The sequence below is a fragment of the Accipiter gentilis genome, chromosome 3, assembly GCF_929443795.1.
Source record: "Accipiter gentilis chromosome 3, bAccGen1.1, whole genome shotgun sequence".
Lineage (NCBI taxonomy): Eukaryota > Metazoa > Chordata > Aves > Accipitriformes > Accipitridae > Astur > Astur gentilis.
Genome location: NC_064882.1, coordinates 6,715,304 through 6,735,839, shown reverse-complemented (window position 1 = coordinate 6,735,839; position 20,536 = coordinate 6,715,304). Strand labels below are relative to the sequence as shown.

Here is a 20,536-nt window from a genome sequence, read left to right as displayed (position 1 = left end):
CCAAAGAGTTGTCTTTGTTAATGAGCCATATCTCGAAATTCTGTAGGTTTAGTAGATTGCTGTCTGAAGACACAGCCTGTTTGAGAGCCATGTATGTCTAAAAGCATAAGATTTTGTCTCCCGAGACCAGCTGTGTGTGTTTTGGGAGGACAAAATAGTCACCCCTGTGACTTTTCACAAATAAAAAATACAAATAAAAATTACATTGCCTTACTTGTGATTAGAATGTGTAAACCCCTGCTAGTGGCTGGAAAACAAACAGATTTCTTAGCGTAGACATTATTTACATTGTGTGATCCGTATCAGCAAAGGGTACACGTCGCTTGTAAAAGCAAATACATTAATAGTATTACACTGCCGTTAATGGCACATTAATAATACTTCCATGATTCGTATTTGTCAAGCTGCCGTTGAGACATGCTCGGTGTCGTGGTAAACAAAAGAAAATCAGCCATGTTGCAAGACCTTTATTCTTTCAAAACTTAACTCCACGTGAGAAGAAAAAGCCGCCAGATAACCACCCCCCCCCCCCGAAAAGTGTTAAATTAAAGACTTCACCCCCCTTCCCTTCCTCGTTTTTAACCCGTATAGCAATGACAGAGGGGACAGCCGGGCTGATACGGATTACTCTGGAGAAGAGTGACAACAGGTGGCCTCCCCAAAGCAGGGAGTCACTAGATCCAGCAGATCAGGTCTTTTTTTTTTTTTTTTTTTTTCTTTCTCCCCCCCCCCATGCCCAGCTCCCTCATCACCAATATTCCCAGGGTGCATGGGATGATGCGCGTCCCTCGGGATGATGGCGACAGCCGGTCAGTGTTTTCGGGGGGGGGTCCCCCCGCGACCCGCCCCCCCCCCCCCCCTTTCCCACCGTCCCGCCCCCCCGCCGCTCCGCCTCCCCGAGCCAGCAACTTCCCCGTCGCCGAGGCGGGCGCGGAGAGCCCCCCATCAGCCCGGATGGGAGGAGGAGGAGGAGGAGGAGGAGAAGAAGAAGAAGAAGAGAGACGGCGACGACGACGGTGGTGGTGCCCGGGGGGATGCGGCGGAGCGGGCCGGCGGGAGGCGTAGAGCCGGTTAGAGAGGGAGAGCCGAGCCCTCGTCGCCGCCGCCGCCGCTGCTGCTGCTGCTACCGGCGGGGCTCGGCTGCCGCCGCCGCCGCCGCCTCCGGTTTCGGGCGGCGGCGCTGCTGAGCCCGCGGAGCCTCCGCGCCGCCCTCCCTCCCTCCCTCCCATCTCCTCGCCCAAGCGCTCCGGCCGCGCAACCCGCAGCGCCAGGCCGCGGCCGGCCCTCCCCCCATCCCCTCCCCGGGCGGCGGCGGCGGCGGCGCCGGCGGAGCCCGGGCAGGCGGCGGCGAGGCAGGAGGGGCGCGATGGCGTCCTACGTGGATAACAGCTTCCGCCAGGCGGTGATGAAGAACCCGGCGGAGAGGAGCCCCCAGGTAGGCGGCCCCTTCCCCCGGACCCTGCGACACCCTTCCAGCCCCGCGGCGGGGGACGGCACCCGCGCCGCTGCCCTCCGTGCCCGGCGGGAGAGGCCTCCGCCAGCGCCCCCGCCCCGCGGCCGGGGTGGGGGGGTGGGGGGGAGCCCGGGAGCCCCACGGCCCCGCTCCCGGGGGTGCGGAGCGGCTCCGGCGCCGGTTTCGCCTCCAGCGCCCCCCCCCCCCCCCCCCCCGCGCCTTCCAGCGCCGAATTCCCGGTCGGCGAGCTCACGGGAAGGGAAGAAACGGGTTAACGCGAACAACTTTCCTCCTACTCCCTAATTTTGGGGCTGGGGGGAGGGAGAGGGAGCAACGCCAGCTGAGTTTATTTTGAAGGTTGCTTCCGGTAAAAAAAGGAAAATTGCAGTTAGAGTGTGATTTGGGGGTGGGGTGGGGGGGTGGTTGGTTTTGTTTTGTTATTGTCCCGCAGTACGCTGTGGCTCTGGATTTGAATTCGATCCCTGCTTTTACATAGCTGGCTGGAGCTGGCAGCGCTGTTTCATAATGTTGGAGCTGAGGTCAGTGGTATTCTTGGCAAGTCCTTGCTCTCCAAAGTAGGGTGAAATCCTTACACAATGGCACCAGGCAGGAATTTTTCAGATACCTGCGCCGGGCTCCTGGAGCCCTCTTTGTCAGAGGAGCCTGCGTGCTGAAGCTGCTTGTAAGCGTAACTGCACTTGGAGAGGCTAAGAAAGGTTAAATTGGGGACTGGAGTGCCTACAGAAACATTTTGACTTAACATGACCTGAAAAACAACTAAACTGAATGAGTTCCTTCTGCTCCCGAACGGTTGCTGCAGTGGCTGTTGCTGCCAACTGTCTAAAGACTAATAAGCTTTACACTGATCCCCGCATCAAGCCGCGGTTCAATAGCTAATGATACAAGGAGTTACTTTGCTTGGAGTTGTAATGCCATCTGTCCTATTTTCTAAAGGCTTGTCCTGCTCTCTGAGCAGTCCCTGTGTTCTGGTTGTGGGGAAGAGATGGTGTTACTGGTTATTTTGGCAGGCAGCTGAATGCCTGGTGACGTTTTCAAATTGGGGGCAAAGAGGAAACCTTGACTTTCGGTCGGCACCCATAAGTCATTCCTCCTACTATAGATACGTCATTGTGGTAATGTTATTTTTATCCTCGTGCTCGTGGAATACGTGTGAGAAAATAAAAACTCCCATGGAAAAATATACTGACTGCACAGGCATCGTATTTAGCGTGTCTTTTTTGCAAATCTTCCTTTTTGTGTTTTTGTTTTTGTTTTTTTTTAAAAAAGCTGCTTCTGGAACGTGTTTTTGTGGTGTTAAAGTTGTTTCTCTGTCCTTGTTTGACCTTTTCCAAATGTCTGTTTGCCTTAAGTGCTGGACCCGGCCCTTCGGTGTGTTGTGAAAGCCGAAGGAGGCCGAGTGCTCTCTCCCGGGGAGGATGCTCTCCGCAAACTTGTAGCGAGGTCCCTCGCGTTGGTAGAGGTGTAAGTTCCAGCCGGGGGAGCCTGCCGGCGGTGTCCGGCCTCGGGAGATGGTTATCGAAGGACGGGTCGGCTGTTCAGGAGGAGTGACACCTGCAGATGCTCAGAAACCAGTTGGTCAGGTAGTGGGGCCACCAGGCTGGGCTTGGGGATGACGCTTCCCCTGTGACATGATCTGTGCCCTGTGTGAACTGTTAAACTTTCTCTTGGCCTTGCCGGTCAGCCCTGCTCTCTGGAAGGGATAACGAAAAAAAAAACACCAGAAGAGCAGAAAGTAAGAAATGACGCAGTGAAGAAATCGGCCCAAATGCAGGGATAAAGCTGGTGTGAAGGGCACGGAGCAGAGAGCTAAATCAGGAACACCAGGGCTGCGTTAATGCTGTAAAACTTCCCGAATCAGCAGACTGGAAGCCTGCTGTGGCAATCGCCACAGGAAAAGAAACCCACCCTTAAATCCACGAAGCTGACACTAGCCAAAATAATCCACAAATAAGACCAAATTTGTGGGAAACATAATGTATTGTTAGCACTGGAAGTACTTGAAACCGGTGATCAGGCGTGCCCTCCTGTTGCTGCTGGGGAGAGCAGGGCTTGCAGCAGAAAACTTGGTTGGCATTTTTGGGAACAGCTCGTGCTGAATTGTGTCTTGAGGAGTTTTCTAATGTTGGTTCACTCTTCTGGAAATTCAGTTTTATTTTACAGCAGTATTGGAATTTGAAAGAAATAGGCTTATGCATATCATCTTTCAGTCATTAAGTAAAATTAAAAAAACTGTTTATATAGAAGGACACAAAGACCTCATTTTTTCTTCTTCCCTTAAAGTAACTTTTTATTGTCTCTTTACTTGTATTCTCCTTTCCTTGCTATGCTATCTCATAAAGATAGTTACTTAATTTTGGCTTTTGAGAAGTCATGAGGTATCTTTAAAGTTGAGAGGGGGTTGGAAAGAGAAAATTTATTTATCATATTCATGTCAGTACAGGAAATAACAAGAGACATATGTTAGTAACATATTTGCTGTTTACTTGTGTTTAACAAACTCATTGGGCCTCTGCTTCTCCCAGATCACAAGGAGGTAAATATGCGTTTGACATTACTATTCACCCTGGATTGTCATGGTGCAAATGTGGCAAAATTATTTCACTGCAGGCTCAGAGGAGAGGAGTGACAGTAGGATGGCCAGCTAGTATTTGTATGTACAGCTTTGAGAGCTGCTAGATCTGATATGTGTTGTCGGAGAAAGCAGACTTAACTTTGCGTGAACTTCTGTAGTCTCTTGGTAATTTTGGACTGGACTGTTTTTTGGTGGTGTTTTTTTTTTTTTTTTTTGAGGTAAACAGTGTGTTCAGCAATTGGTTTGGAAAATTCTTAGCTTCATATCTCTTTAGCGTATCCTTGCTTACAGAGTTTCTCTAAATTTTGTGAATTACAACTCAAGACCTCACTGACTTAAAGAAGCTCAAAAATAATAAAAAAAAGTATGTAAATGGCCTGTACTTTAACATGTCTGTTGTGTAACAGAGCTCCTCTCTTTAATTGCTTTATTAAACTATTCATTTTCTCTTTGAAGACGTGAACTAGGAAGTTAATTTAACTACTTTGGGGAATCTAACTTCTAAATGTTCATAAATTACAAATGGTTTTATGCCCTTAAGCTGTGAGTAATAGCGATCTATTTTTTTCTTTTCTCCAAACGTCGTCTTATATGAACTGTTATAGCTTTAATTCTTTTCAAAACAAATTCTTATTGGTGTCATAGGCCATCTTGGAAAGCATGCAGTTTTATGCTGGTGTAGCTTAATCTGAAAAAATAGGGCTGCTTTTGTTTTCAAACAAGAGAAACTGAGTCCTAATCTCTTTCTTTATCCTAACAACTCATTTGCATGGCATGGTATGTGAATAACTAGTTACCTCAGAAACTCTGCATACTAGTTCACTGTTTTCATGCCACGTAGTGACGTCTGCAGGAAGAATTTTTTTTTTTTTTTTTTTTTTTTTTTAATGTATGCCTTATACATGTTAGGTGCCTAAGGTTTTCTTCTGGAAACTGCCACTGTGGTACATTGAGGCAATTCAGTACAGTAGTAATGAATAGCAGAGAAGTAACAGCATCAGACTTTGTCTTAAGGGGAGAACTGTACAGTAGCCGTTAGTTTGATATTAGTGCGTCATTTAATGTCAGAAGACATCTAAACAGGATGCTACTGTTGAGCAGATATTCCCTTCTCGAGCTCTCCAGAGGAACAATAGTTTAATTATAGGATGTACCTATGCTTTTTCCAAATAAACTTTCAGCTTGTTCCCCAGTTGTGTTATTTTTATGCCTGTAACCACTGATAGCACGATTGTGTGCAATCTTCAGATAAGCCAGAAATGAACATTTCCTTCTTGCTATAGTGATGTCTTAGCAAATAAATACGAGGCTGTCTCGTTTTACGGGATCATAGAAAATAAGCGTTTTACATGCGAGTCTAGCATAAAGAATTATAGTCTTTAAATTCAGGCTTATTGTGTGTCTGTATATCAAATACACCAGAAGACTAGAACTGTCTTTTTCAAAAGACCTGATCTGGGATTTCTTACATTGGGAAAACAAAAGTATTTTGGAGCTTGAGTTTTGCTTTCACATTTTCTTCACTGTCAGCATGTTACCATGTTACTATCTTTTTTGATGCTAGTATTCAAAGAGGAAGGTAACCCCTGTTACCATGCTGATAACAGCAGCGTAGTGCTGAGAACTGGTTCTGTTGCTAAATTCTTCTGCTGGTTCTCGGTAGCCCTGAAAAGTGAAGGACTGTGACAGCTGATGCCTGGTGTTTGGCTGTATTACATACTTATAATGGGCTTTCTATCATCCATCTCAGGGCTTTGTAATGTGGTGATTCAGGAGTAGCTTTAATTTGCAAGGTTTGACATTCTGTTTTTTTGGAGAGAGCTGGTTTGGCCAACAAAATGGAATTCCTAAATGCACTTCCCATGGTAGTGTTCAGGCTCTCTGCTGTCTGCAGTAACTAATTCTGAAGTGGGGGCATGAACCCGTTACGTTTTGTGTTAATGTTGTGAGCGTGGTTAGTAACGCAGCTTAATGAAGAAAGGCTGTTGCAAGTTCTTGGTCCAGGCGCTTTTCTCTTGCTTGGCGGTTGGTTTGAAGTAAAGTTGCCATTGTCAGGTCAGCTGTAAGGGTAGTTGGTCTGAGCAAAAAAGGGGGGGGCCGGGGATGGGGAAAAGCCCTCCAGATGCTGCAGGGTTTTGGAAACTTGTTCAAAATAGTTAAATAGTTAACATCCCCAGAATGTGTCTGATGAACTGTAAGTGAAGCGGTGTCTCTTGGGGGAGATGGATACAGATAAACCAGAAAAAGTTATAATCGAAGTGTGTATATATAGACCTTTGGCCATAGAGTTTTTTCTTGCTGTGTTTCAGCACTTACCTGGGATGATAAAAACCTAAACTAACTATTTGGAAGAAGTGAGACCTTTATGTGACAAAGCAAGTCATGTCTTTGTTTAGTACAGAAATAACATTAGAGAATGTATTTTTGAAGTAAGTATACTTTTTTTTTTCTCTTAATGTTTTCCCTTGAGCTAGTATTACTGTGCAGCATAATTTCATACCCAACAAACTTAATTGTATGAATATGTCTTTGTGGCTGATAACTAAAACCGAAAACCCTCGCGTAGCTCGGATTTTCTTGTGACCTCTCTAATCTCAGTCTGTCGAAACAGCCCTGGAATGTCTGATTCTGAACTTCCACCATCAATTTTCATGTTTTTCCCAAAACTAAGGGCAAGTACTGCAACAGGCTGCTCAGTATCCTGTTTGTTTTGAAAGAAAATATGTTTATTTCCCAGTCTTTCTGACAGAGGGTACATTTTCCCGTAGCCGTTCATATCTTTATTTCTGAGAGCTTTGAAAACGGCAAGAACATTGAATTTTTCATTTCTTTTGCCCCAGTTCTCCCCTGTCATAGGGCTAGTACGTTCTGCATTTGTAGATTTCTGTATCCTGTAGTAATAAGAGTTTCACCAACATTTACAAATGTTGGTGGCATGATCAGGAAGCCTTCACCTATGGAGTAGAAATAGCTTCGTCCTAAACACTTGTCTGCTTTTTCATTACATCAGAAGATTGGTGCCTGGTTAGCTGTATGTATCCGAGCCGATTTGAAACTAGGTAACTTGGAAAGTGAGAGTTTAACTGTAGCACCGATAAGCTTTGTGTAATTTCCTACTTGATTAATTATCTGTTTGGTAGAGTTTGCTGTTGATTTCTGCCCTGCTGTGGCTGCGGAAGTGTTTGCACCAGGTTCAGGCTGGGTATGTTCCCATGAGCCACGAGCATGTTTTTGGCAGCCTTGGGGACATACCCTCCTGCACTTAAAAAAGCTGGGAGCGTAACGACGCTGCCTTGCCTTTCTGTGGCAATCTTACCTAGGAAAGTTACTGAAGTGAGTAGTGCCGGGCCTGAAGCCCAGGGATCTTCTACTCAGCCCCAAGCTTTTTTTGTCTACTTGCCTTGTAACGTGCTGTTGAGACGTAAGAGCATGTGTCTGTACTCTCAGTGGTGCCAAAGGGACAGCACCGTCCCTCCCATCCTCGCTCATCCCTCCGGTGAGCCAGGGGTGCTGCTGGGGAGGCGACGGTGGAGGAGAAGGGTTATTGCAAGGCTGTACCGATTGCCGTGGCTCGGCTTGCCCTTCTGCTAAAGCTAGTAAGGAGCAAAATCATCTGTTGGACTTCTGAGACAAAAAAGGCTGATAGTTCGTTCTTGCCTCGTGTGTAAAAGTGTAGGTCAGGAAAAGTAAATGGCACACAAGTGTTTTCCCAAAATCAGGTAGGAGGATACAGCGTGGACAACCTACTAACCCATGGAAAACACTTTTTACCTGGAAAAAAAGATGATTTAAATGTAATCTCTGAAGATGCTTCATTTATTTTATGCTTATTATAATAGAGGTTAGTTAAGGTTTTGTGAAAACATTTATTATTTCTTCAATTCCATTATTTTTAAAAATCTGTATGCTTAAAAGTCTTTAAAAGTCTGTATGCTTGTGTGAAATATTGAGTGGTAGCTACTAATTTGGTCTGATGAATTACTGATCTGATTTTGATCATTTTTTTTCCCCTAAATCAGAATGCTGCTACTTAATCTGTTAGCATGTTTCAAGAATAACCATATGTATACTGAACAGTCGTTGTAAGAACTTTGACTTCCTCAGCGAGGGTTTTTTGTATCCTCATGAGAAAATATATTTTGGCTTGTGTTTTGAGAACTTTCCCACAGTAGGAGATCTAATTTTTGCAAGGTATTGTTTGGGAATTCAAAAGGAGCGCTGGCAGAAAGATAGCTCTACAAAGATGCTTTGTGAAGGGCAGCTGAGCCTGCGCGCCTTGTTTGCCGCAGCCAGTGTTGCAGATTTAATTTGCTGGATATATTTTGCATGAAGAGATGTATTTGAATAAGTCTCAAAATGGAAGTGGTGCTCCGCTTCCCTTTTTCTGAAGTTGGTGAAGTTGACCACTTTTCTTGAAAAGGGAGAGAGAGGAGCCCTACGGCAATGCTTTTCTTACAGCTTTGTTTTGGTGTTAAAAATAGCTTATTTGTTCTCTCTGGGTATCTCTGTGTTATGCCCGTATATCTGTAGATGTATTTCTTTGTGTATCTCAGTCTTGTCTGACCTGAGTAAAAGTGATTTAATATTTGATTTTGAACAGTTCTAAAGAATTCTGGCCAACAATAATGAGCAGTGTGTATATCCTTACCTGATCAAAACACTGAAGGAATAAGATAAGGTTAAAATATTTGAATGTTCTTAGGAAAAAAAACCCAAACCAAACCCCAATGCATGAGTTTACTTTTCAGCACTGATAAAAATGAAAGGAATTTTCTTGTACTAATATTTATATGGATAGCATTTTTCTTGTATTTGTATGTATTCTGATAAAGACAAGCAGCATAATGAAAATGCATCTGGTATCAGGGTAAATTACCTGGGAAAGGGTATTAAGTTTCGTGGAAGACCTGTTGTTAACTGTCTTTACCAGACTGTCTGTTTCTGTTTGCTTGCTTTTTTGTATGTCTAAAGTTAAAATAAACTCAGCTAAATAGATAAGAACACGTCTTTCGTAGTTATTTCTGAATTTCAAAGGGGAATATGGATCCTATTCCCTGGGGGATGATGCTTTAAAATTTTTGAGGGTGGCTTTTTTTTTTTTTTTTTTCCAGTTTGTATTTGCTGTTCTGTATTTTTAAGGATACTCTTGTCTCCCATCTTTGTTTTACTTTTTCTGTAGTTGAGGGAAAAAATACTGGTACAATCTTTTCCATTTGAAATTAAGTCATTCAGACTTCATGTCCTGTTAAGCAAAAAATAAACCAAAACTTAGAGGGGTGAGATAGGATGTTACGCAAATGTGGTTTGTAAGCAGTTGATGGAAAAACAAGACTGTACCACCAATGCAGCTGTAAGAAGCTTTGGCTTGAGACTTGACTTGCTGAAACCAAAGGCTAAATCTTTCATGGTACATCATATTTTTCTAGCAGCAAAGCTTGTTTAAGAGCTTTGTTTCCCATGCTGATGTTCTCTGCTGCCTCGTTTGTGCTGATCCAACTGTTCGTGAGGCTACAATATAAACAGGATAAGTGATATGATCTTGTTAGCTGAACAAAAGAAAAGTGACTTATTTTTGAGAGGTGGTGTGTGAGAGGTTTTTTTTCTTTCTAAAATCTGGGTGACTCAATCTGGTTCAGATTATGACACTCCAAATGTCAGTGTTGGTACAACTGATGCTGTGAAGATTTGCGCTACAAGATTGAGAATTAATGGTTATGATTGCGTGTAGGAACCTCTGAAACAGCTTAACTTCCTGCAGAGAATATATAGTGCTCCATTTTCAAGCACCGTCTTGAAGCATAAAAAAACCTAAATTGAATGGAATATTATGAGATTATTTACTCCTCATGTATTTCCTAAAATGAGGTTGTTTTTGGTTTTTTTTTTTTTTTGTTAACTTATGAGGCACATGTGCAAGGTGCTTCTTGAGAGAGGTGTCTCCCATTTTTGTTTGTTGTTTTGAGGATTAATCTCAAAGGAAACTTTTGTAATAAGTCTCTAGCTCTAAGGTCTTTCTCCATTAAAATATAGCAATGATAAGAAACCTGGGTAGTAAGACTACCTTTGTGTGCACTGAATTGAGTACATAAGAGATGATAAGGCCTGATATATTTTTGTATTGCTAATACTGAATCTTGTCTGTATTTACGTTGCTTTGTGTATGGTAGCTGAAAAATGGATGCTGGTGGGCTGTCTTCCTGGGGGGAAACCAAGATGTGAAGTGAAAAAATTTTATTGGCATGCAAGTTGAGACACGCACACTTTTCCATTTGGTATCTGCAATATATTGGGACATACCTAAAATACGTACCCTATAATGTTTTTTTTTGACTTTGAGGTAAGTGCTTACTCTTGTCAGGAAGCTGTTCCCTCACCTGCATGGAACATTTTCTCAAAATATGTAATCTTGCTGAAACCAGCAGTACGTTGCAATTGTGTGAGTAGCCAGCGCTCCTTTGAATGGTTGTGTGGATTTTGACTGTTTGTCAAAAGACATATCAGAATACACAACATAGGCGGTAGTAAATATTTAGATATGTTTTGAACTGAGAGGGAGACTTGGCTGTGCAATATTGCAGACTTCTTTGTGTCTGTTGTCAGTGTTACTGCAGGTGTCGGAAGTGTCCTCCGCTGAAGCGGACACACAGGGCCTGATCACTTTTACCCATGTGCTGTAGCTCGTTCAGCTTTTGAAGGTGGCATAGCTGTAGTAATAAAAGACGTGCTTTTGTTTAAATAGCTGCGTCAATGTTTTGAAGTCATGGCATTTTACTACATTTATGTATGATGGTACTTAGTGTTGAAATATCTTTGAACTTTGTAAGTTAGCAACTGCAACGTAAAATGTAGTAAAAACTTATTAAGTTGTGTCATCGAGGAAGAGCAGGCCCCAGAGCAGACAAGCTGATATTCTTAAAGTACTGGTGGATTCTGTGATAGCTGATTAGAAACTGTTGCTATTATAAAGTGAGAGGAAGGGGACCTGGCTGTGCCTACACTGATGGCCCTGCTGGGGAGCTCTGCCTGTGGGATCAGTCCCCAACTCTGGAGGAACCAGAGTCTCCAAAAAGATTAAAAAATTGGAGAAGAATCCAGGTGCTGGGTGCTGCTGAAGCAGAATGTGTGGCAATGATGTTTTGTGTGGTTGGGCTTTTTATCCCGGTTGCTAAAGTCATACCAAGATGCTGAAAGCTGAAGTGATGTAGGTGATCTTGACGTGCGCTGTGATTTCCTGTTGAGGGTAGTTAATGACTGGCAGCTTCTCCACTGAAGGCAGTAAGTGGCGCATCGATTTAAATTACATTAGTACTGTTCCTTTGTAAAATATTAGTTTAGCTTGTGGATGAAATACATGTTGAGAACATGAAGAAACACAGTTTGATTGTTTAGGTTTGTTTTTGGCTGTGGTCTCAAAGGAACAAGAAGCAAATCTTAAGAAAAAACAATAAATGGGGGTATAGTTCATGGAGGATGCTCTGAGTATGAAAAAAGAAATAGGATTTTGCACTGGCTAATGATGAGTGCTGGTTAGGTGGTCTCTCTCTCTAAACTCTGTAGTTTGAATGTATTCCCTGATAAGGAGGTAGTGAGCAAATGGTAAACGTTCCCAGTGAGGCAGTTTTCACTCTGAATTATGGAAAGGTAGTGAGGTTCTCCGTCTAACATTTCATGTTCTCTGTTGATCTGTGGTATGTTTCGAGCTGGTACATCGAATTTCTTGGGGGTCTACAGTGTATTTGTTACACAAAACACAAAAAATCAGACCTCTGTGTGAATCGCATGCAGTGGTCTGATCTGAAGACTGAACTATTTCACATACCTTCATATTGCCGAAGGTATGGAAACACAAGTGGCTCTGCCAGCTACATGCTGACCAGGACCAGGCGCTTGCTGGAATGAGGGTAATTGAATTTCCATCCTTGTCACCGCTTCTCTGTCACTGCTGAAAGCTGCTAATTAGTGCCAATGCTTTGTTTTAATTTGTGATGATTTAGTTCGCAAATGCCAACTCCTTGGTTGTAGGACACTGAACGACTGTCAGATGGCAACACAATTCCAGCTCAGCTGTTAAAAATGATTTGAGGTAACAATGCCAAGGGAAGGATGATAGTTGTTGTCGCTGTAGATATTTGCCGAGGTGGAGGAGAGGAGTACAGTCCATCTCTGCTGTATTTTAGGTAGCCATCTATTTTAGTGCTGTTAGCTCTTATTTTACCAGATGAAGTATTGATGGATAGCTAGTCTCTGCTACTCCTAAATCCTCTTTAAGAAGCTTCTAAGACTTCTTTATTTAAGATGACTTTTAGAAGAATATTGCTTTAGTAGTCAAAAAACTTCTAGGCTACTGGATATTGCTGTACATGACATGGTGGTCTGTAAATGCTTTGTTAACTTTGTAAAGCAGTTTTAAGGACCTGGAGCAAAGAAATTTGAGGTTCAGGGTAGGATAATTCTTTCTATCCATGTGAGAAGATGGTATGTTTCTGAATGCCCAGGTGAATTATTACTCCTTCTTTAATTTCTCCCTTCTCTTACTTGTTCTTTGAACCTAACCTTATGCTGTGGTTTAATCTCTGTTTTATTAATTTGATGTCTTGTAGCTTCTCCCTTTCTAAACCTCCATTGGTAGTGCTCTTTGAATTTTGTGCCTTAAAGTCATCACTTCAGGTATTTTCCTTACTAGGAGAGCACTTAGAAAGAAACAGCACGGTGGTTTTGGCTAATACTTTCATTCACACTTATTGATTTCTGAGTGGGAAGTAAATGCCTCTTTATTTACAAATTGCAATACAGGGTACATTATACAAGTTATTGTCCACTTTTAAAACAAAAAGTACAAATACCCTCAGTATGTCCTCATTGGAATTGGCATATGTCAAATTTCTAACTTTTTTGGGTCGATAAACTAGCATGGCTGTTTAAGGTCTACTGTTCCTATGTGAATGAGTGTTCTATATGAATTTAAAAATAAAGAGAAAATAATGGCACTTTCTTACAGTCCATCTCTGCTTGATAGTAAATGAACATTTAGCCATGACGAAAGTAACATGGTTTATAGAGACACAACCTACATAAACTCAGTTGGATTTGCTGTTGACATTGGCCCACGTTCCAGCTTATGAGTTACCTTACGTTTCTTTTGAACAAAGGAGGTTTGTTTGAAACAGGTGCTCTAATGGTTACCCCGGCCTTTATAAATAGCTTTTAGGTGAAGTATTACTTCTGTTAGCTGTGGGTAACTTCACACGGCATCTTGGTTTATTGCTTCAGGTTTCCATTAAAAAAAAAAAAAAAAAAAGCCATCTTGGCTATAGCTTCGTGATGTTTACTGCCTCATACACTACTGTTTATTTTTAGAGTGTGCTTGTCGCAATTTGTCAGCCAAATATTGGCCTGTCACCTCTGCTGTTAGATAGCTGCTGAAATGCTGTTCCCAAGATGACTTTTCAAAAATACGTAATGAATTAATACCTACCCTGGTTGTTCCAGGGTAATCTTAGTTTTAGTAGGAAATAACGCAGCTAAAACTTGCCACCTTTGCAAAACCCATAGAGCGATAGAAAAAAATTAGATGTTCTTATTAAGTATTGTAACCATACCATGTGTTAAATGCGTTAAACTCAGTTAACATGCTGAAGTGGTTTGGAGAGTCTGTGGTAAGTTGCCTGAACATGTCGAAAGGTTTGAATGCTATTTATGAACAGTAGTGAAGAATGTTTCTACATCGGTTGTAAAATGAGCCAGGAGATAACAAAGAAATAGCAGGGCCAGTATCTAGGCTGGTAAGACATGGCTACTTACGCACTGTGCATTGCTTTAGGAAAACTAGATCAGAATTTCTTTTAAGGAGAAAGGAGAGTTCTGCTTTATATAAGTGACATCTGATATCTTACTTGATTTCTTTTCCTGTTTCTTCTATTTATAGATGTCTTGAGTTTGGGATTTATCTGAAAGCTAAGGTCAGGAAGTGCCTTCCTCCAAAAATGCTACTTGTTGTGGTTTTCTGGCATGTCCTCTCCCCCCCTCCTTCCCAAAAGGAACTGTACAGAAAGTATTTTTGCACAATGAAACAGATCCTCAGCTCTGCAGATTTCATGCTCTGACTGTGGCATATACTGCTTCACGTCCAAAAATGAAACTTCTTAAATCACTCTTGGTGTTTACATCAGTTGTATGGCTGTTTTGAGTAAAACGCAAAAGGCAGTAGCCACTTTAGTTTGAATTATTACTGCTTTGAATAGAGCCTACGCAGAGGTTGGGATGTGCGGGCAAAGGAACATAGGCTGTATCCTATTTGGTAGGATTTATTTCCCATGTGGATTTTCAGATGACTTTAACGACTTTGTTTTAAACAGGAGTTACGCATATACGTGCAGGAGATGCTCATCCATTCCCTATGCTTCCACCAACTGTTTAAGGTCATGGAGGACCTTAAATGTGAAAGGTCTCTCCTGCCTTGGAGGTGATGAGAATAACAAGCACATGGTCATGAAACACATGAAGTTTTTTGCGAGTTCTGGTGTATGGAAGAGGTTCTCCCCAACTTGCAAACAAAAGGCAATTACTTAAACCAGTCCTCTGAGAGAGTACGGTAGTTCTGAGGGAAGCAAAGATGTGGGAGTGCAATGAATGCTTTTGACTAAATAACTGGTTTTGTTGTAGATAGGGTTTAGTGCAAGGTCTTAAATTCAGGATTGATTTCTCACAAACAGCCCTGTTTAGTCATTAAAGTTTGCAGTATTGTTTATGCAGCTTGTATGCTTGTGGTATGACTGCTTACAGCAAGCATGTACCTTAAAGTACTTTTGAAGAATAGCTGTTGCTATAAGGAAGTTAAAATGAGGCTACGTTTGAAGACATGATTAAAATCTTTAACTAAACAAAGGCCCTGCACCCAAATCTTCTTGTGATGCTCCCCTTTTAAAAATTTATTTAAACATATGTATTTATAGAAACTACTGATGACCAGTAACTCCTCCTTTTTGGAATACAAGTTTGGAAGTCTATAATGACTATTTTGTCATTTGACCTTGTTTTATACTGTTTCATACTTTCATATGCAGTAAACGAAATTGTATTTAGAATTAGGACTGTCAACAGTAGTTTAATGTTTTGTTGAACTTTGGATTCGTGTATCTGGCTGTTGTATAACTTTTTATGATGAACCTGATTTGTGTTTAGTAATTTGGATTTACTTTTAAGAGACTTTGTGATCTGTTGTCTTGAACAGGTTTCAAGAAAACAAGTTGTGAGTTTAATTGGCACTGTTTAACAATCTCACCCTCAGTGAGCAGTGCCAGTTGAAAGAGGCTTATGAAACCAGCTCTGTATGTCTGAAAGTTTTCTTAGCTGTTGAAATTCAAAGTACTGACCAGACTGTTTTAAATTTATTCTAAAAAATAGTGTGGCATTTGTTAAGAAACTATCACGAACAAGATCTTTTTCTATATTCACCCTGTTTCTAACCTTCTTGGTGCCCTGATAATTGGGATATCAATTTTTAATTCTGTATTCAATTAAGAGAGGGGATAAAACCCCAAGTGTCATTTTGATATGAGTGCCAGTGCTCAGAAGGCTTATGAACTGGTGGTCCTGCTCCTTTTTTCCTTGGCAAAAATCTTCCATATACTCTGCAGAGGGAGAGTAACTTGTGTGTTTTCCCAAGTTTTCTTTTCTTTTGCTTTCAAATAGCGACCATAATAATTAGGCTGCTCTCATGCTTTTCTTGTATTCCTAACTGCTAACCTTGTAAAATAACAGGGACTTACAGTTAAGACAAAAAAGCCCAAACCCTTAACAGCCACTAACTTCTGTGTCTTGTCTTCCAGCTGTAAAATGTAGAGGGGTGGTAAGCATCCTTTCAGGTGCTTTGCTGTCTGTTGAAAGCTGGCCTTGAAACCACTGCAGTTGGGCTGCATGTCAAAATGAGTAATTTTGTATTAAATTTAATGGGTGGAATTGGTAGCTGTGAAGTAAGGCGAGAGGCCACATGTTCAGTGCTGAAGACGATCCTTTTTGCATCCATTACTCCATTCCTTAGCTTGTTAGAATGGACATTTACCTTTCAAGATGGATGTGTGTTTTGGTTAGGTTTTTTTTTTTTTCAGAAGAAAATGACAAAGTAGTGGCTGTAAATAGTAGTGGAAGCAAGATCTAGTCATTCTGTAGATGAGGTATGATTGCATCCAGTGACAGACCATCAAACATGGTGGTCTGCAGGCAACGCAGCAGTGTTCAGTAATGGTTTCTTAATGTTGAGGCGTTTCAGCAAATTCCAGCTCTCAGGATAGCATGGCCCCTGTGATACCTGCATTGCAGCTGCTCTGGAAGCATAACCTGCTTGGAGTACCCTTGCAAAACTTGAAGATGCTGCAATCATGAGTCATTTAGAAAATTTTAGTTAGAAGCCTGGTCTTCAGGAGTGTGCGTTTACGTACAGTAGCTTTTCAAATAGATTCTAACTTAATTCACTTACAAGTTCTTTACTGTGAGAATATTTAAAGGAAATTATTCCTGGGGAATTAATTCGCCGTTTTAGTTAATCTTTTCAGGAGATCTGTGAAGGTCTTGATAAAGGTTTTTTCTGTAATTAAAAAAAAAAAAAAAAAAAAAGGGGGTGGGGGTGGTGGGACTAAATAAGTGATCTGTGAGACCACCTGCTAACCATAAGATTGTTCTTTGATATGAGATAGATGCAGAAAATATAGAGAGAAGCTTCCAGGTAGGGGCAAGATAGTGACCTGATAAAAAGCCAGATACAGAAAAAACGTTGGACTACTTAATAGTGGGTCATCTTTTGTGTGTGTCAGCTTGCATATTGAATCTCGCAGTTAGTTTCAATTGTGACTTTTAAATTTTTTTCCTTGGCTACTCTTCTCATTCTACTGTTTATTCTCTCTCCTTTTCTCATTCTTTTCACAGTTGCAGGCTTCTCTGTGTGAGGATCTTTATTTCAGTTTGTGCTGCCAGAATTCAGCTTTCTAAAATTCCAAAATTATTCACTTTGGTAATGAACAATGCAAGAAAAATGCTTTTGGGTTAAAACAGAATTCAGTCTGCCATAAGCACTAAAGTGAACTTGCTGCTTATGGACAAATTCTTTCCCCAACCTCAAAATATGGCCCTTTTATAAATCCCATACAGTGTCAAAATCTGAAGGATGAGATAGCAATTGCACTGACACCTCTTAGTATGCTGAGATTGAAAAAAAACACTAGGATTATTTTTTTTGGCTTGTTACTTATGAAATTTCTATTTAATCAATAGTCCGTGGCTTACATTTGCTTTTTATTAAAAAATAAAGTTCCCAGTAATAACAACATGGTACTGAAATGACACACATTAGAAATGGTTTCTGACTGTGTTTATATTTAAAAAATTCTATTCAAACATCTGTTTACACTTGGATAAAATCAAGAAAATATCCTTGCTGTCCTGTGGGGTGCGTGCGGTTTCTTTGGTTTTGTTTTATTTTGCATTAAGAATAAATGAGTTATGGCAACTGAAACTAACATAGCTACACTGAAATTGTATTGATTGATAGCACGAAATGTTGGAAACAGGAATATGCTCTAAATGTTCAGTTGTGGAGTGGTTGTTGTTGTTGTTTTCTTCTCCTTATGATGTGTCTCTATAGTTAGTGTGAGTCACAGTTGCTATTAATATAGATGTAACATTTCATAATTATCCTTAGTTTCAACAAATAAAGTGCATCCTTTAAAAAAGGAAACAAAACTTCTCACTTTGTGTAGGAGGACTGTAAAATACCATAAACGAGTGTAAGAATGAGGACGTACTTTCTAAATCAGTATTTCGTATCTGGGGTTGTGGGTAGCAGTTTGTCAGTCTTTCCCCTGGTCTGTTAATGACATAATCTGAAAAATCAGCTGGCAAGTAAATTATTCAAACGTTATGTCAGCTTTAAAAATTTAGATGGCATCCAGAATTAAGTACTAATTAATAACTTTTAGTGGAATCCTGAAGGTGTTTAGTTGGATTTCTAAGTAGTTTTGAGAAATAAGCTTTATCTTATGCATTTTCTGTTAGCTGCTTGGCAGTTGACAAAGCAAGAGTTGGAAAAATTGTGGATCTGGATACTAAGAAATGCTTTTATAGTCAATGCAAATTTAGATTGAGAGTAAAAGGCATATTTTTGCATGTGTAAGCAAATATTTTAATGCCAGACTTTTGCTCTCTATTGTCATTAGAGCTGGGACAGCAAGCAGAGGACTTGAGTGCTCTTCTTTCCAGCCAATTTGACTTCTTATAAATAAACTCTCTGTTGTGTATTTTTGTGTCCAGTTCCTTTGAGCATCGTTGGAAGCTACCAATGATAGCAATGTAGAGAAAAAACCTTTTTGGTGTTTCTGCATTATGACTGCACTGCTCTGCTGTAATTATTACCCTGTGGACAGCTGAAAGACATTGCCTGTTTCACAAGGCAAATCTTAAGGCTTTTCTGTTGGTGGGATTGGTGGTAGGCTGCTGTTTGGAGGGATCTTAGAGCCATTTAAATTAGCTGAGTTATTAAAAATAGCTTTATCTGACCACGTCTTTCTGCCACCCATGCACGCTTACTTTTAACACTCCCAGGAGAAAATTATTTTTGCGTATCTTCCAGTTCCTTAAGGATGACAAAAGATGTTTCTGATGCCCTGCAGTTTGACTTGGTACGTGAAAGTGTAAGGATCGCATAGTCTTCAGTAGCTGATTCAGTTACACTGCATCCTTACGTGGGTTCTTGAGTCTCCATGGTTAGCCTATAAAAATATTCAAAACTGTGAGGATGAGATAAAAGCTTTCACCGGTCAAACTTAATAGCGACAAAAATGATTATTAGTGAAACTCTCTTTGCAATCTGGAAGACTTAAACAGACTTGTTAGGGAGCCTGCTACAGTTTCAGGTAACTTTGACCCTCTTTCTTAACTAAAGGAGGGGAGTGTTTTATCCTGGTGAGGCTGGTTGAGTCAAGGTGTGCATGTAGACTTGAGCATTGCTAATGGAAGTGACTGCTTTTTCTTTTGCCTAGATGAAATGCTCTGCGTCAACCTGAGCACCACCGTACTGCTGTCTGTGTAAGGCTTTCATTAAAATAACCACCTGTAATTTTTTTTTCCCCTTCAGAATGAAGAGAGCATCCTGTAACTCTGTAGAATGCATTTTGTATACAGCTAGTGGTTTTCCATGTTAATATAACCTTTTCTTCCTAATGGAATATCCTCCATTATCCAAACCCAAGATAGATCATTTGGTATCGATATTTTGCCCTATTTCTCTTAAGAGAAACTTAGTGTAGCTTATTTGGGGGGAAAAAAGTGTTCGTATGCAAAAGAAATGTAATGGCCACCTTCAAAGCGTATGTTGGATCATATTTTATGAACAGGTGCTAATAGTTAAGAATAATATGGGCAGTAATTACTGTCTTGGACAGTTTGGAAATATTAGCTGCAGGCATTTTAAAATGTTAATAACCTTCATCCCACTAGCCCAGACAGTTTCTGAAGGCTGAGGAAGCTGTTAAATAATGAAGTGCAGTGATGTTCACCAGAAGCAGCTTTACAGCCAACAGAGTAGGTACTGCTTTGTGCGACATTTTAACATGTAGTAGATGAATATTAACCACTTTAACAGAACAATGTCTTTCTAAGAGCTGGGTGGGTTTTCTAAAGGCTAAGCCCCAGATGGGTAATATAGGAAAAGGAATGAAATAGAAGAGGATAGGAGGTCAGAGTATGTGGTGCATGTTTCCAGGTAGCTCCTTTCCCCCCCCCCCTCTGTTAAGTGTCCTCTCCAGTCACTTGGCACTTGATTTGTGGTTCTTTAGAAAGACTTATTGTTTCATTTACCGTAGTGGCAGAAGAAAGTAACTTTCAGAGGAAGGTTATATAAAGAGAAAGTGGGGGACTTGAGCTCATAGCGACTCAGCCCATTTTTTCTTAAATATGACTGAGAAAAGTTTTAAAGTAACCTCATTAAGTTATTATTTTAATTTACAGAAGCACATATGTGAATTATTGCAAAATAGTGTGAAGGGCTCTTTCACTATGACCAGGTTTTTAACTTGTTTCTACTTTGGTGGCTTGCTTTTTTTTTTCACCTGCCACTATTCGTTGCTTTCATTTGGATCCAGGTAGAGATGTGCTTTAACTGGAATCGGATTTTAGCGTTTCCTTGGTTTAAATGAATAATATTGGCAAAGCTGTTCATCCGCTGACTTAAGAGTCTCTAATGTCATACATAAATTGCATACGGTACTGTAGGTATGGGAGTTTCTCGTGTCTGGACTGGGATGCTCAGAAGGAAGAAGAATGTCAGTGATGCTCTCCTATACAGTGGTACCAGCCTAACTTATGCTCTGATCAGTTTTTACACCAGAAAAAAATGCTTTTGATCATGTCATATCACCAAATACTCATTTTGTTCTGAGAAGTGACATAAACCATACTGGCAGAGCAGCTTTTGCAGATGTCTCTGTTCATGTCAGCTAGGT

At 41.0% G+C, this 20,536-nt stretch overlaps 1 protein-coding gene across 2 annotated transcripts in view; it reads left to right on the top strand.

The window, feature by feature from the left end:
* Nucleotides 1–1,291: 1,291 nt before the first annotated feature.
* The window catches only part of RAPGEF2 (Rap guanine nucleotide exchange factor 2), a 190,112-nt gene continuing 170,867 nt past the window's right edge, over nucleotides 1,292–20,536 (top strand). For both annotated transcript variants that reach the window (XM_049833433.1, XM_049833423.1), the window contains exon 1: nucleotides 1,292–1,435. In XM_049833433.1, the coding sequence (XP_049689390.1) occupies nucleotides 1,367–1,435 (69 nt within the window). In that variant the 5' untranslated portion in view covers nucleotides 1,292–1,366. The remainder of the gene's footprint in view (nucleotides 1,436–20,536) is intronic.